General features: G+C 42.3%; 1 protein-coding gene across 2 annotated transcripts in view; it reads right to left on the bottom strand.

The window, feature by feature from the left end:
• AARE (acylaminoacyl-peptidase-like protein) overlaps window positions 1-15,046 on the bottom strand; it is a 168,545-nt gene that overhangs the window by 51,612 nt on the left and 101,887 nt on the right. For both annotated transcript variants that reach the window (XM_087678308.1, XM_087678302.1), the window contains exons 9-14: window positions 11,293-11,375; window positions 11,048-11,175; window positions 10,862-10,937; window positions 10,461-10,638; window positions 10,313-10,373; window positions 10,104-10,226 (exon numbers count right to left, since the gene is read on the bottom strand). In XM_087678308.1, coding sequence (XP_087534434.1) covers window positions 10,104-10,226; window positions 10,313-10,373; window positions 10,461-10,638; window positions 10,862-10,937; window positions 11,048-11,175; window positions 11,293-11,375 — 649 coding nt within the window. The remainder of the gene's footprint in view (window positions 1-10,103; window positions 10,227-10,312; window positions 10,374-10,460; window positions 10,639-10,861; window positions 10,938-11,047; window positions 11,176-11,292; window positions 11,376-15,046) is intronic.

Raw genomic sequence — 15,046 nt, 5'->3', positions numbered from 1 at the left:
TATCTGCCCAACACCACTCTTGCAGCACCACCCAGCAGCTCCAGAGTGCTGCCTGCATAGTTTTGCCTACTCCGGTGAACACTAGGTTGGGCTACCTTACTACTCTTGCAGTGCTTCCCCAAAAGTATACTTAGCACACCTGCCCTCTTGCCACCATAGCGCTGCCCCAACAGCACTACCAATACAGCCACCAACCGGTCCTCTGCACCACCACTCCAACCATTGGATTGACCGATACACTTCCCGAGACACCCAAAAATTCAGGTCTTTTGCGAGCTTCCATGCACACTTCTTCATTAAAATTGCCAACATTGCGCAATTTCTTTGATATTTGCGAAAAATTTGGGGCTTTTCCAATTTTTTAGTCAAGCACGCATCTCGAGGTGAAGTCTAGTTGGTGATTGCTATCTTTGCGCATCCCAATGTGACATTTCACCGAACCCTAAGGCTATGAGTATAAATTAATTCAATTTCTTGAAATTTCATCAAGAAAATTTTTGGTTTTGCTTCGCACTCATCCCAACGCAGCAAACAAGTGTGGCAACAACATTCAATTGCTGTTTGGATCAGATTTGGCAGAAAATTTTCTAGAAATTGGGAGATTTACAGAATTAAATTGATGAAATTTGTACTTGGCACACATTCCAAGGCAAGTGCAGTGGTACAGCCGTGTATTGAAAATTTTGTATTGTTTTGTGCAATCAAAGGATGCACAAGCCTTATCTTTGATTGCTCTATCAATCAAGGGGATAATTGTACTTGATATCTGCTTATGTAAGACCTCAAAGGCTGCTTGGGATATCCTTAAGGAGATGTTTGTTTGCAGCATGCAATGAGGCCGGAATCTCTTACTTGAGAAGAGAATTGGCAAATGCACACATGGATGAGGGTGCTGCTAGGACAAATCACCTCACATTCAAGATTTGAGAGAGCGATGAGGTGCTAATCAATGACAAGATGATCAACATTACCCTGAACTCTCTTCCAGAGTCTTATCTTGGGTTTCACACTTCACCAAATTTGTCTTTGAGGGGGGCATAGCAACCCCTCACATTCGTGGAGTTGATGGGCCTCCTGTTGCAAGAGGAATGGACTTGAAAGGATGTTGTTATGCAATCCGATGATATAGCCATGATCTCCAAATACAAAGGTAGATGCAAAGCAAAGCCACCCATTAAAAAATCAGCCAAAGGCTAATGTGGAGCAACCATCTGGCAAGGCTGCCCATGATTCACATAAAGAGAAAAAGAAGGAAAAATGCCACTCCTATAAAAAGCCCGCCCATTACATTGAAGGATGCAAAAATCTGAAAAAGATTGGCCAAGGAGAAGAAGAAAGACTCCGATTTGGCTATCCAAGAGACATCAACCACTCGCTCTTTAGATGGTGATGCTACAACCAACTTCATTGAGGAGAACAATGCATTTTTGACATGTAGCTATGACACCTCTATGGCTCTGCATTTAATGCTGTTGAAACACAAAACATGTGGTACTTTGACAATGGGGCATCCAAGCACATCACATCACAAAAGTGTTTGTTTACATCTATGCATTTAGCCCCTGCACGGAAGAGAGTTACATGAGCAAATAACTCTAGCTATGATGTCTCTGGCACTAGTTCGATGCTAATTGCTACTACAAATGGATCACACTTCATGCTTGTGGATGTATTGTTTGTGCCTTAGATTTATAAAAATCTCATCAATTTCAGCATTCAAATAAGCAAGCCTTCCATGTCATCTTTTTAGATGATAAGTGCATTGTCAAAGACAAAGAGCTTGATTATACTCTTTGATTGTCAAGCACCTTGTATAAGGCCTTTTCTTATCGGAAACATATGAGAGGAGTTCCCATGATGCTCTAGCAATTAGCACACTCATGCCCACTATGCAGAATGCTTAGGTATGGCATGTATGTTATGATCACATGAGTTTTAGCAGTCTGATAACACTTCAACATTGTCAAAATGTGGATGCCTTGCCTCCTATTGAGACCCGACCTCCCCATGCATGTGATGTATTTTGGGAAAAATGTATTGTTTTGCCCTTAAAAAGGATGGTGCGGTATGTGTTGTCTGTAAGTTGCAACTTATACACTCTAATGTGTGTGGTCCCATGTGAACACAAGCTCTTGGGGATCATCTATATTTTGTCACCTTCATAGATGACTACTCTCAATACACAAGTGTATGATCTCAAGGCAAAATCCAATGTATTCATATACTTTAAACATTTGGTTGCAAAGTTAGATGCTAAAACAAGTTTAAAAATGCAAACAGTATTGCATTTGAGACATTCTTGCTTGAGAATGGTATCACACATCAAGCCACTATGAGGATGACACCTCAACAAAATCGCATTTGTACAAGAAAGAATCGGACACTCGTGGAGATTACTAGATGTATGCTGAAAAGTAAGAGGCTGCCACATAAATTTTGACTTGAGGGCCTTCAATGTGCTAATCATGTGCTGAATTAGGCTCCAACAACGGCACTTAAAACTATCACTCCTGTTGAGGCTTGGCATGAGAAGAAACCGAAGGTTGACTACTTTCATGTGTTTGGATGCATAGTCTATGCTCGTCTGCCAAAAGAGCTTCGTGGAAAGCTCTATGATAAGACCTCAAAATGTGTCCCTATTGGCTACAATTTGGAAAGCAAAGGCTATCAATTATACAATCCATACACTCGCAAAGGTTTTGTCAATAGGGATGTTATCTTTGATGAAAATGCAGCAATCTCACATGACCAATTTGAAATGCTAACCATATGATTCAGGTGATGTTTTCGAAGGTCTCCTACTACTTGCTTTGGAATCCGAGTCTGCCTGAACAGATGTATTACAGCACGCTGCTACTGCTCCACATGCCCCCAATCAGCAACTGACTGATCATGGTTTTCCTCCAACAATGGAACATGAAATTGAGCAAGAAACTGCTGTGAATGCAGCTAAAACAGTCCCTCAATGGCAATTACAGACTCTCCAAGAGAGCTTACCTCACTGCACTATAAGGGCTGCTAGACACACAGCACATAATGCAAAGGGGGCACATTTGGTTGACAATACCACAGTAGAGGCTCCTTTTGATGAGCATGTGTTTACGAGCTTATTGTCTAATGATGATGAGCCTACTTCCTTTGATGAAGCCCAGCAAGATGCACATTTTGCAGACCATACAAGAAGAGTTGGACACTATTGCCACTAGCGGGACTTGAGATCTTATATAGTTGCTGCCTGGCAAGAAATCTATTGGCACAAATCGTTTTTTTAACTCAAGCACAACACTAATGGCACCATTGATAGGTATAAGGCACATTTGGTAGCAAAAGGCTATACCCATAAGAAAGGCATCGGCTATGAGGAAATATTTCCTCCTACATCCCGCATGAGTACAACAAGGTGTGTTATTGCTATGGCTCTGCATTATGGTTGGAACATGCATCAACTGGACATACAAACAGCATTCTTAAATCCCGACCTTCATGAGGATGTCTATCATAGAAACATGGAATGGTTGTTCTAGCCTGTAGGAACAACCTAACGCATTCGAAATCCTCAGAGGAGCTGAAATGGCCAAGGAACATTCCCTGCCGTTCCCAAGGCCATTACCTACCGTTCCTTGCTGTTCCCTGTTTGGAACTAGGCTGCTGACCAAAAATTGACGTTTTTTCTATTTTGCTATTCTAGCTTGTGTAACACTCCTACCACATGGTCACCCATCTCCATTGCCTAATGTGCACGTTCTAATCTCTCTCTCTTTTTTTCGTAAAAGGTAATTGTATTAATTACGAAAAAAATACAATATTACTTGATTACAAGATACATGACGACAATCCAAGCCATCATGTGAAGAGGTTCTAAGTACTACAAGTTACAATGTCATGGCAAGGATGCGGAGGAAAGTGCCATATGCCAAAGACGGAAGTCCTCCGTAGAGAGTAAATCACAACGATGGAGAAGAGCTAACTGCCAATACAAGAGGCCCTTAAGCCTCACAATATGCCGCTGAACATTATAGGCGGAGTCAAACAGAAAAGCATTCCGAATGGTCCAGTCATGCCAACAGCCCCAATATCGAAGAAAGTGATACATGAGCTTCATATGTGGCTGTGCGGGAGTAGGGTATTTGGGCTGGCCAAAAACCCAATCAAAGGGGCGCAGGGTGATACCAACCACCCCTCGCCAAACAGCCGACAAAAATAACTAGACTTTCTTAGCGACGGGGCAAGAAATAAATCGGTGGCAGGCGGATTCCATAGTAGTGGTGCAAAAGAAACAGGTGCCATTGGAGATTCGTCGCTTGGAAAGAGCCGAAGCAAGCGGAAGACCCCCAATCATCACTCTCCAAAGAAAGACTTTATATTTAAAGGGTGTCTTGTTCAACCAGCCCTCCATCACAGTTGCCCTCCACCATGACCGGGATTTACGCAATCCCCATAAAGCATTCGCTTTAGTAACTAGCCATTGATGATCTTTAATCAGAAGATGATACACTTGGTTAGCAGAAGCTTTGCTCAAATTCAGCCGGCCTTGTAGGTCCCAATCCTGCCAGGGATGATCTGAAGCAAGGGCAGGAAAGGGTTGTCTGCTCTGGAGCACCGTCACAAGCTGTTCCCATAAAGGCCTATATCCACGAGGGATCCTGAAAAGTCTCCTAGCTGTACGAAACGATATAAGCACATTGCGACTGGCAAGGGTGGCATCCGCAATCGAAGACAAGCCCAAACGTGCCATCCGGTTGAATTGTGGTCTAAGCTCATGTTTACCTTCCCACAAAAGTAAACGCGAGACTGCCAGTAATTCCAATTGAAAAGAGTTAGTAGCCAAGCGATCCTCAGTTGGATACCACTGAGCCTTTTGAAGGATGTGTTTCCAGGAACATACCAAATGAGTAAGCAGTGATGAAGAAGAACTGGAGAACCGCGAATCAGCATTAAGAACATGCCACCAAGAACTCCGGATTTGGGTATTGCCATGCAGAAGCCCATGGCCCTCAAGGAAATAACGGGCTATAGCGACCCACAGATGATGATCCGAGCACATGGCGCGGAAAAGAGACCAACGGAGTGCCTGCATGTGAGTTTGGGCATCTAAAATAGCTCCGCCACCGCAAAGGAAATTGTCATATGCCAGGGAAGTAAGTCCTCCCGAGAGAGTAAGTCAAAGTGCCGAATGAGACCTATCTGCCAATGCAAGAGACCTTTAAGCCTAGCAATATGTCCCTAAACATTAGAGTCGGAATCAAAAAGAAAAGCATTCCGAATGGTCCAATTGTGCCAATAGCCCCAGTATCTAAGAAAGTGAAACAAGATCTTCATATGCGACTGTGCCAGTGTGGGGTATTTCGGCCGCCCAAAAACCCAATCAAAAGGGCTTAGCGAGAAAACAACCATTGCTCACCAAATCGCTGACAAGAGTGACCAGATTTTCTTACCGAGAGGGCAAGAAATAAATCAATGACGGGCCGATTCCACACTGGTGGTGCAAAAGAAATAATTGCCGTTGGAGATTCGACGCTTGGAAAGGGCTGAAGCAAGAGGAAGACCACCAATCATCACCCTCCAAAGAAAGACCTTGCATTTGAAAGGTGTCTTGTTCAACCAGCCCTCCATCACAGTTACCTTTCACCATGACTGAGATTTACACAATCCCCATACAGTATTAGCCTTAGTAACCAGCCATTAATGATCTTTAATCAGAAGATGATACACCCGGTTAGTTGAGGCCTTTTCCAAATTCAACCGGCCTGCAAGGTCCCAGTCCTGCCAGGGACGATCCAAAGCAAGGGCACAAAAGGGTTGTTTGCTCTGGAGCACCATCAAAAGTTATCCCCATGAATCACGGTATCCATGAGGGATCCTGACAAGCCTCCTTGCTGTACGAAACAATATCAACACATCGCGACTGGCAAGGGTGGCATCTGCAAACTGAAGTCAAGCCCAAGCGTGCCATGCGGTTAAATTTTGGTCTGAGCTCATGTTTGCCTTCCCAAGAAAGTAATCGCGAGGCTGCCAATAATTCCAGTTGAAAAGAGTTAGTAGCTAAGTGGTCCTCCACTGGATGCCACTGAGCCTTCTGGAGAACCAATTTCCAGGAACATACCAAATGAGCAAGCACGGATGATGAAGGACTAGAAAACCGAGAGTCTGCATTAAGAACATGCCACCAGGAGCTCCGAATTTGGATATTACCATGCACAAGCCCATGATCCTCAAGAAAATTGCATTCTTTATGTTTATCATTCTTTATGTGGATGATATGCTACTAGCCAACCTACAACGGATAAAATTGCAGATTGTAAGGCCAATTTGAAACATGCTTCTATTATGTCAGATATGGGCTTCTTACAGTACTATTTGGGGATTCAATTCACCCAAAATCAACACGGTATCACCATGTCATAGTCATAATATGTGGACAAGATTTTGCATATGTTCAACATGCAAGACACTAAACCTAGAAACACTTTTATGGAGCCAAGGTTAAAGTTGTCCGTGCATGATCATAGTGAGATATCTAATGTTATAATTTACAGCGAGGCTGTTGGCTATCTTATTTATCTTTGCAACACATGCCCTGACATACAGTTTGCAGTATCTCAAGTAAGCAGGTTTATGCACAATCCATGGACAATATATTGGCCAGCTGTTAAATGAATATTTTACTATTTGCAAGGTAATCAAACATATATATGCCCCCATCCCTCCCAGACCGCCTTGAGAGGCTTGTATACATGATGTAGTTGTGACTTTGCATCAGCTCCAGCTAGTCTGTCGAGCATGAGCACACCATTGTAATAAGTTTTTTGAGTAATATAATCAGCCACATTTTACTTGCAAAAAAAAAAAAATCAAACATATGCATTACTGTTTCCCACAGGGGGAGACTTGCAACTACAAACTTACAACGATGCAGATTGGGCTCATGACTCAAACGCTGGGCAATTAGTGGATACTATTTCTTTTTGGGCCATTCATGCATTTCATGGCTTAGCAGGAAAACAAATATACAGTGGCTACCTCATCTTGTGAGGCTAAGTACAAGGCAGCTTTCACACCAACAATGGAATGTTTATGGCTGCACGAATTGTTGGCTGATCTACAAATCTCATTGGAGGGTCCTACATCCATTTTTTCTAACAGTTAAGAGTATAGTTGCAGTAGAACGAAATCATGTGTTTCATGCTGAGGATCGCTATCATTATGTTTTTTTTTTTTTGAACCGAGTGCCTAATCATACTCAAAACCGAAACCCTATGCCACTAGCTTATGATTTCGCTACTTCCTTCAAGAATATTTTCCTTGGAAGACTCCGCTTACCACCCAAATGACGGAGAGTGGGTAGGCACCTAGCACCTGGTTCAAGGGTCCAGGCAGTGTTGTACTCTCACTAGCTAAAACCGCCAATCCCGAAGGATTCCTCTAAAGAGATGCCATAATCCAAGGTTGAGCATTGGCTCAAAACTATCATTATGTCAAAGAAAGATGTTATGCAAGAGATATCACATTGATGTGTGTTCCTACACACTAAAATGTTGCAAACATTTTAACCAAAGCATTACCACATGAGAAGTTTGAGGCTTCTCAAAAATCCTTGAACTTAGTACCCTTTGGTGATTGATCATCCTTGTACCTCATCACATTGGCACTACATAGGGGTGTTAGAATTTACCAATTTTGGGCATTGCCCAATGTAATTTGTGTGGTGTGGACACTTATTGCAATATCAGTGTAGGGTGTGTACACCTAGTGTATTAGGATATAAAGTAGCAACACGAGGCTCTAGAGTAAATAAACCTAACCCTAGTTAGTTGGTAGAAGTGTGGTCAGGTCAACCTTATATATAAACCTTAGTTGTACTATCATCTATCTTTTCAGTTCAGCAAGAAAGTACTCTTGTTCAGCTCACACTATCTATTGTTGACTGTCTACTCTCTTGTTTCTCTCTCCTCCATAGCTGAAAGCTTGTCTCAAACAATCTTTTAGGTCAGGGTGCTTGTAAGCTCAATCATATGACTGACCTGAAGGTTATTATAAAAATTCCCAGTTTATGCCAGAGCAGATGAGAGGCAGTCATTATTTGTAACCCTAAACACAAATATTATACTGCATGATAAATGGCCGACCAAAAGAATTTATGGCTTAAAGAGTACTCACTAAAATAGACAGAGAACTACCCAAACCCCATCGCCCTTCCAATCATCTCTTACTACACTTAAAACATCCAATATTCCAAAACAGAGGTATTTTGGTGGGACTAGGTTTTGATTCTAGATCTATATTGAGGCTGTATAGAATTGGAGAATAAACTTAAAGAGAAAAGGTCACTCTCTCACCCAAAGCTCATCACCCTTCCAATCATCTCTTACTACACTTAAACGTCCAATATTCCAAAACAGAGGTATTTTGGTGGGATTAGGTTTTGATTCCAGATCTATATGGAGGCGGTATAGAATTGGAGAATAACCTTAAGAGAAAAGGTCACTCTCTCACCCACTAACTTTTCAATCATCTCTTACTACATTAAATCCCAACTAAGACCTCCAAGATGGTAGCACTCTTACCCACCAGGTCTTGAATCATCTCTTACTAAATTTAATCTCAACTTAAGATCTCCAATATTCCAAAGCAGAGGCATTTTGATGGGACTAGGTTTTGATTCTACATCTGAAATTTGTGTTCAGGTTAGAAGTCTAGAATCTGCTAATGGTATGGAAGCTAACACTAAACTTGAGCTTGCAGAACAATGAACTGAGGGGAGTCCAAATAGGGAAAATCGGAGAAGAACCAAGGTGAAAGAACTGCTACTGAAGCAGAAAATCTATTGCTACTGCTTTGTTCTCTAAACTACGGTCTGCTGAGTTGCTTGAAGGACATTTGGAAGAACTGCTGACATCAGAGAAAGGCCTCACACCTCCATGCACTGTCAGTCACACTGTAATCTTTCCCGACTTCCTCTGCGCCTATGAACTATCTCTATCCATATCTGCATGAAAGTCTCAGAAGTAAAGATATGCTACTGCTCTATAGACTCACTACATCTTGCTGTCCATATGTTCCAAACAACGACACTGCTATCACCTCCCATTTGACAACGTGTTGTGGCCTCAAAGATATCAACAGTAGGGTGCTAAGTTATGGAAGGCAATGCTCCCCTGAAAGTCCTCATACCCACAAGCTGTTTGTCTTTCTGTGGTCCATGCTACTGCTCCCCAGCTCACTGTCATCTTTGGGTGGGATCCCCAAAAGACCATTCTGAGCACTGTCCACCAAACCTTCTGGGCCCCAGCATTTAAAAGGAGATGAGACTGCCTCTTCTTTTCGAACCTCCCCCCCCAAACAAGAAACCAAAAAGGTAAGGATAAAAATAAACAAAAATCCTCCTCTCTCTCCTCTTCCAGCCCTGCCCCTCTCTCATTCCCCTAAACCACCCTGAGAGGCCTTGGGTATTATATTTAATCTGCTCCAACTTTTGAGCCTGTTCTGTATTGTTTAGCTCCAGCCCCATGCTGTCAAGCCTTGCACGCCGCAGGTTTCTGTTGGTGTCATTAGCCACTTTTCTTCACACCACTCATCGGATTTCCTTTGATGAATGTTGCCTGGGTTGGATTTTGCCTCATTATTCAGTTTCAATGCAGTGTATTTCTTCAAAACTGTCACCAGAACGTTTCCAAAGAGACCACATCATCCTACCAATTGCGTCAAGTCATAGTCCTGTCCTATTGCATCTTCCATCTCACTTAGCTTAACAACACCTGTTCTCTTGACTTGTAAGCAAGTATGCACTTTGTAACTTTGAAGAGAACCATTGTAGGCTGAAATGAGAAAAAGCTGGAGAAAGATAGAACATTGTTCACTAAAAGCCTCAACTCATCTCCCTATTAAGTTTTCAATTTTCCTAACTCTCACCAGGAACTCTGCCAAACAAACCACATCGTCCCACACATTATGCCAAATCATAACTTTATTATATTGTGTCTTCTGTGTCATTTCACCTAGCAACACCTATTTATGACTTTGTGAGCAAGTATGTACTTAGTAACTTTGAAAAGACAATCACTGTAAGCTGAAATCAGAAAAAGCTGGAGAAGTAAAATCCTTGCCTGCCCAATCAAGTGTGTTGAGAGAAACCCCCCGTGAGACCCACCAAGAACTGCAACCTTGCGTGGGTCCACCAAACCTTGTGAAACAGCATGATCTAGAGCTGCCAAAACATCGGCCACATCCTGTACAAAATCAGGGGTTATATTAAACACCTTATATAACACAAATGCTTACTGTGTGCAAGCATCAGTTAACTTGATGGTACAACCTGGCATCCTGCATTTCCAGGGAGAGACTGCAGTGACTCCTCCCCAAAGCCCAAAGAGCCTCTGTATACAGAAATTTAGTTTACCAATGGAAAAACACATCATTAGGAAACAGTCAACATATCCTGGATCTTTGGGTTGAAAAAGGACCTGTAGTTCACTAGTAGTAAATTAAGGCCTAATCCAGCAAGAAAAGCATAGGCCCTTGAAAACCCTGTTGTATATACAGAATGTGGACCGCCATGTACCACCACCACTAGAGGATACTTCATTGGTTCTTCAGTTCCCTTTGATGAGATAAAAATTGCTTCAAAAGACTGCTCTGAACCTACAATCATGTGTTCAGATGTCAATACATCAACTGTACACATGAAAAATTACACGTGTTTACATTCAGTACGAACTTCCCATGCTTGATCCTCCAACCATTTCCAAACATCAAGGGTAAAACTTCTCTTTAAACGTATCAAACTTTATTGTAGTTACAGTTGCCACAGCAGAAACTCAATTTACGCAAAAATAAGAATAAGGCAGAGTCTTCAGTGTGATACCTTTTCCCTTGTTTTCAAGGTTTCGTATAGGAATATTCATAATATTGTAATTTATAGAAGACAAGATTTCATCAACCTGACAGAAAGTGAGAACTAAAATTACACAAAAACGAGACGTACAGTTGGGGTTTGATTATCTCAACAGGCATTTGAACAACAGAATAAGCACAAACAGTGTAGTACAACCTTAGTCACATACTGCAAACTGGGATTGCATATATCCATCCAGTCAAATGATGCACTATTATCGAGGCCTGATGCTGTGAGACAAAATCCCAGCTTCAAGCTAGGCGGTTTTCCAAACGTGCTTCTGGCTGACAAAATCAAACAAGAATTTCTTGGTGAGCGTACCATCAGATCCAATGAAAAATATGCAAAGATTTCATGCATAACTAGAGATAATTGTAAGAACATTCACTTGAAGAGCATACCTGCCAACACATAATTTTCCCGAATTGATAACAAACTCCAAGACCCAGTATCATTTGAGGGAGTGATTCTTGAGACCTCCCCACTTTATCAAGCCAATAATAATGGTTTGCTTATCCCCCTTCCTCCTCCTTTCCTTACCCCTCTCCCTCCCTCACAACATAAGACAACGTAAAGTTAATAGAGACAATCAGCACAGGCACAGCAGTGAGGAGGAAAACTCACAACAGGAATAAACTCCTCAGCTCTGTAGGATAGAAAATAAACTCATGCCAGAATTTTCAACAGAAGGTACGAGAAAGCAGCTACTGTGCCAGAATTCTTCATTTTAGTGTGCACCTGAATTCTCTCTACCATACTCCCCCGAGAATCGAATACAACGATATTGATGGTCCATGGCCCAAATGGTGCGCCCATACTCCACAGTAAAGCACCAAATTAACTCGTGTTATCTTGCATTGTCATTTAAAAGCCTTTAAAAAATGTTCACGCCCTTGAGGCTCAAGATAAATGACCCTTCATCATAGTCACAAGTGACGCAAAATGGGACAAGGGATGGGGAGGAATTGCCGCCACTTGTAACTATACATAGTATAGTCACATGGAATGGGACATAGGATTTCTCAAGTCCAAAAATGACCGTCACTTGTGACTATGCCTTCATGACCATTGGCCATGCATTGTTGAAAAGTTTCAATGGTTCAGATTATACAACTAAATTATTATCCATTTTGTTTTAGTTCAAATCAAGAGTGAGCTCCAAGGCATCATAGCTTGGAAGCAACAAGACAGAAAACCTTGACACATGATTCTCCTTTTAATGTCATCTTGCCTACAGTTAAATAACAGGCAGGAATTAAAGAAGCACCTAGAAAAGCACAATGAACAACACCAACCATAAGGAGTATGAAAGGAAGCAAGGCAAACCATTTTCCTTTCTAAGGAAAATAAAGAAGCAAAAAGTTCTCTCTCTGAAAAAACCCCTCGGAAAATACTCTAAAACTTTGTCCACCTTGCCACACACAGATTCTTATGCCCATCATACTCTCCGTTCTCTCACCCTCCAGCACCCCTTGTGATGGCAAATCTTGAAATACATCATTTCAATCAACAATGGGAGTCCCTTGGCTTGTAGCAAGAAAAGAGCATTTTGTGCTACCACATGCAACTATTGACACAGGTAGATAAGTTCCCTTCAATATTTGCTTCCCAACCCCCGCATGAATCCAGCTCGCATGTGGCTCCATTGAAGCATTGTAACTCTTGGTAGAGTATCAATATTCAGGTCTGCTCCATTTAGGTATGCAAAATTGAGCTGTAGATCTTGATTAACAATAGACCCAGAGCATCTCTGATCGCCTTCATGCCTGCAGGCTTCATGGTGAGCTGATCAGCTGATGCTGCTTGACTTGTAATATACGCTTACACCTTGGCTTGAAAGGTTTCTCCCTTCATCCTGTTTGGCCTTTCAACCAATAGTGGTTCATGATACATGCATCATAGTCACATGCAATGGAAACGACATCCCAAATGATGTATCTATAGAAAATGGCAATGGCTGAAATTTAACGAAACTGAAATGCCTAAGCAGCCAAGGATGATTGTATATTTTTCAACACTTCAAGAAAATCAGTATGTAGTCAAATCTCTAAGAAGCAAGCAATCTAATTTGAAATAATTATTGAGAAAGCTTGTAAGGAAAAAGCTTAGCAAACACGAAAAGAGAAATTTAAAGTGTTGCAAATGATCAATGATAAGCTACCTAATCATTGGAAGATTCACAACACTTTTCATACGAGCCTTCTCAAGCCTTTCCGTGTTGATATGCCTAAGGATATTGCAGGGTTGTCAAGTACGAAAGGTACAGTACGGTATGGTACGATAAAATACGGTACTAATTGGTACCTTATAATTTTATAAGGTACAGTACGGTATTAGTATGGACAAAAATAAAAACAAAAACTTGGTTATTTATAGATAATAGAACACATGTTTAGAGCTAAAATAGCAATGTCACTTGAGTTAATAGGATGAATACATGAGGATAACAAGGAAAAACCTCAGGCACAACATGCGCAATGCGCTATTAGAAGACAGATGGGAGTGTATATGTAATACATCAAAGAACAAAGCAAAGTTTAGGGTGGATGGAGAAACAGGCTCTTCATTCTTTTTTTTTGTGTGTGTGTGTGTGTGTGTGTGTGTGTGTGTGTGTGTGTGAGAGAGAGAGAGAGAGAGTGGCTAACCTCCTTCGGGAGGATCTTACACCAGAGTGTGGCGACCTGACCTTTGCGTTGACTCTGTCGAGGCCTGAACGCCTGCGCAATCCAGCGTGGAGAGAAGGCCTGCATACATATCTACCTGTCTGCGCACGCATTTCCCCTGACCTACGCAACTGTTCACCTGCTTTGCATGCCACCTGAGTTCCTGCCACAGACTAGCGCAGGGTCCCGTCTTCCCTGCCCGACACTTCGAATTCTGCCCTTGTCTTCCAGAGGTCCATTTTGTCCTGCTCGCACTCTGTCCCAGCACACCTGTGTATCATCATCAACCTGATCTGCATCCTTACATTCCGCTGGCACCCTGCCCTGTGTCTGACTCCGAGGATCTATCTATGACGGCCTGCTCTAATCCCAGAAGGAGACAGATTGTGTTAAAGTCTGTACAAACAGTACCGCAAAGTATAGATTTGTGCAGAGGACGTAAGGCACAACGACCTGCACAGAGAGAGAGAGAGAGAGAGCGCCCTGTAAATAGCTCCAGATCTCTTGTTAAAGTGGTGATACAACATGACTGGTCTGGACATGGCGTTTATTGACCAAACGGTGGCAGCCCTTGGTCCGGATTCTGAAATAGAGAAACCAAAGGATATGGTTCCTTGCACAGAGGAGATGCCACCTGGTCCTGACTTCCAGCCTGTGGGCAAACGCACCAAGCATACTTCCGAAGACACAATGGATCATCAGGAACGTTGTTCTTATGCTAAGGTTGCTTCTGATTCTGTGGATTCTCAGGATGTTGACTGGGAGCATTTGTTGGAGTTTGCCAACACTCTGCTTGGTGATTATATTCAACATAATCATGAAGCGTTTTCAGGCTCTGAAACTGAAGATGTTCTGGAAGCCACTACGGATCCTAAAAATGTCTTGCGCTCATTCTCAGTGTTTTATGAACGTGTTGTTATACTCTTCTTCACTGGTAGGATCCCAGTGCTTTCCTATATTTGCCAGTGGCTGCAAAGTTTACTATAAGGGAAGTGTGTTCAAGAGATTTTTGTTGTGCCCCGAGGCTTTTATGAGGCGCTGTTGAAATCCGAGCAGCATCGTGCCGATCTACTGACTAAACTGCCATTGTTCTTTGATCGCCGTTTGGTCCATGTTGTGCCATGGCGCCCAATGGCAGATTTTCAGCGTTTGCTTCAACGTGAATGCCCGGTGTGGGTTGAAGTGGAAAATTGTCTGGTTGTCTACTGGCCACTGTTAAAGGATGCCATGGCCGTTGTGGGCACTGTTTTGGTTCCCCCGGGCCTAAGGGCCACGAATCGTAACCATTTGTGTATGTTATGGGACACTACTTGGAAAAGGCCTACTTGGTTACGTCTTAATTGCTCTAGCATGCATCCTTTGCACTTTCGTTTGAAATGGGGTAACTTTGCAGGGCATTGTTTTTCATGTGGAAAATTGGGGCATTTTATGGCCGAATGTCCACTGAAGCAACTGACTTCAGATGCTGAGCATGTTTTGCCTCCCATGAAAG

The sequence above is a fragment of the Lygodium microphyllum genome, chromosome 1, assembly GCF_053477565.2.
Source record: "Lygodium microphyllum isolate KBCC chromosome 1, Lygodium_microphyllum_v1.1.10, whole genome shotgun sequence".
Taxonomy (NCBI): domain Eukaryota; kingdom Viridiplantae; phylum Streptophyta; class Polypodiopsida; order Schizaeales; family Lygodiaceae; genus Lygodium; species Lygodium microphyllum.
Note: the sequence above shows the minus strand (reverse complement) of the source record. Positions and strands in the feature narration are given on the sequence as shown.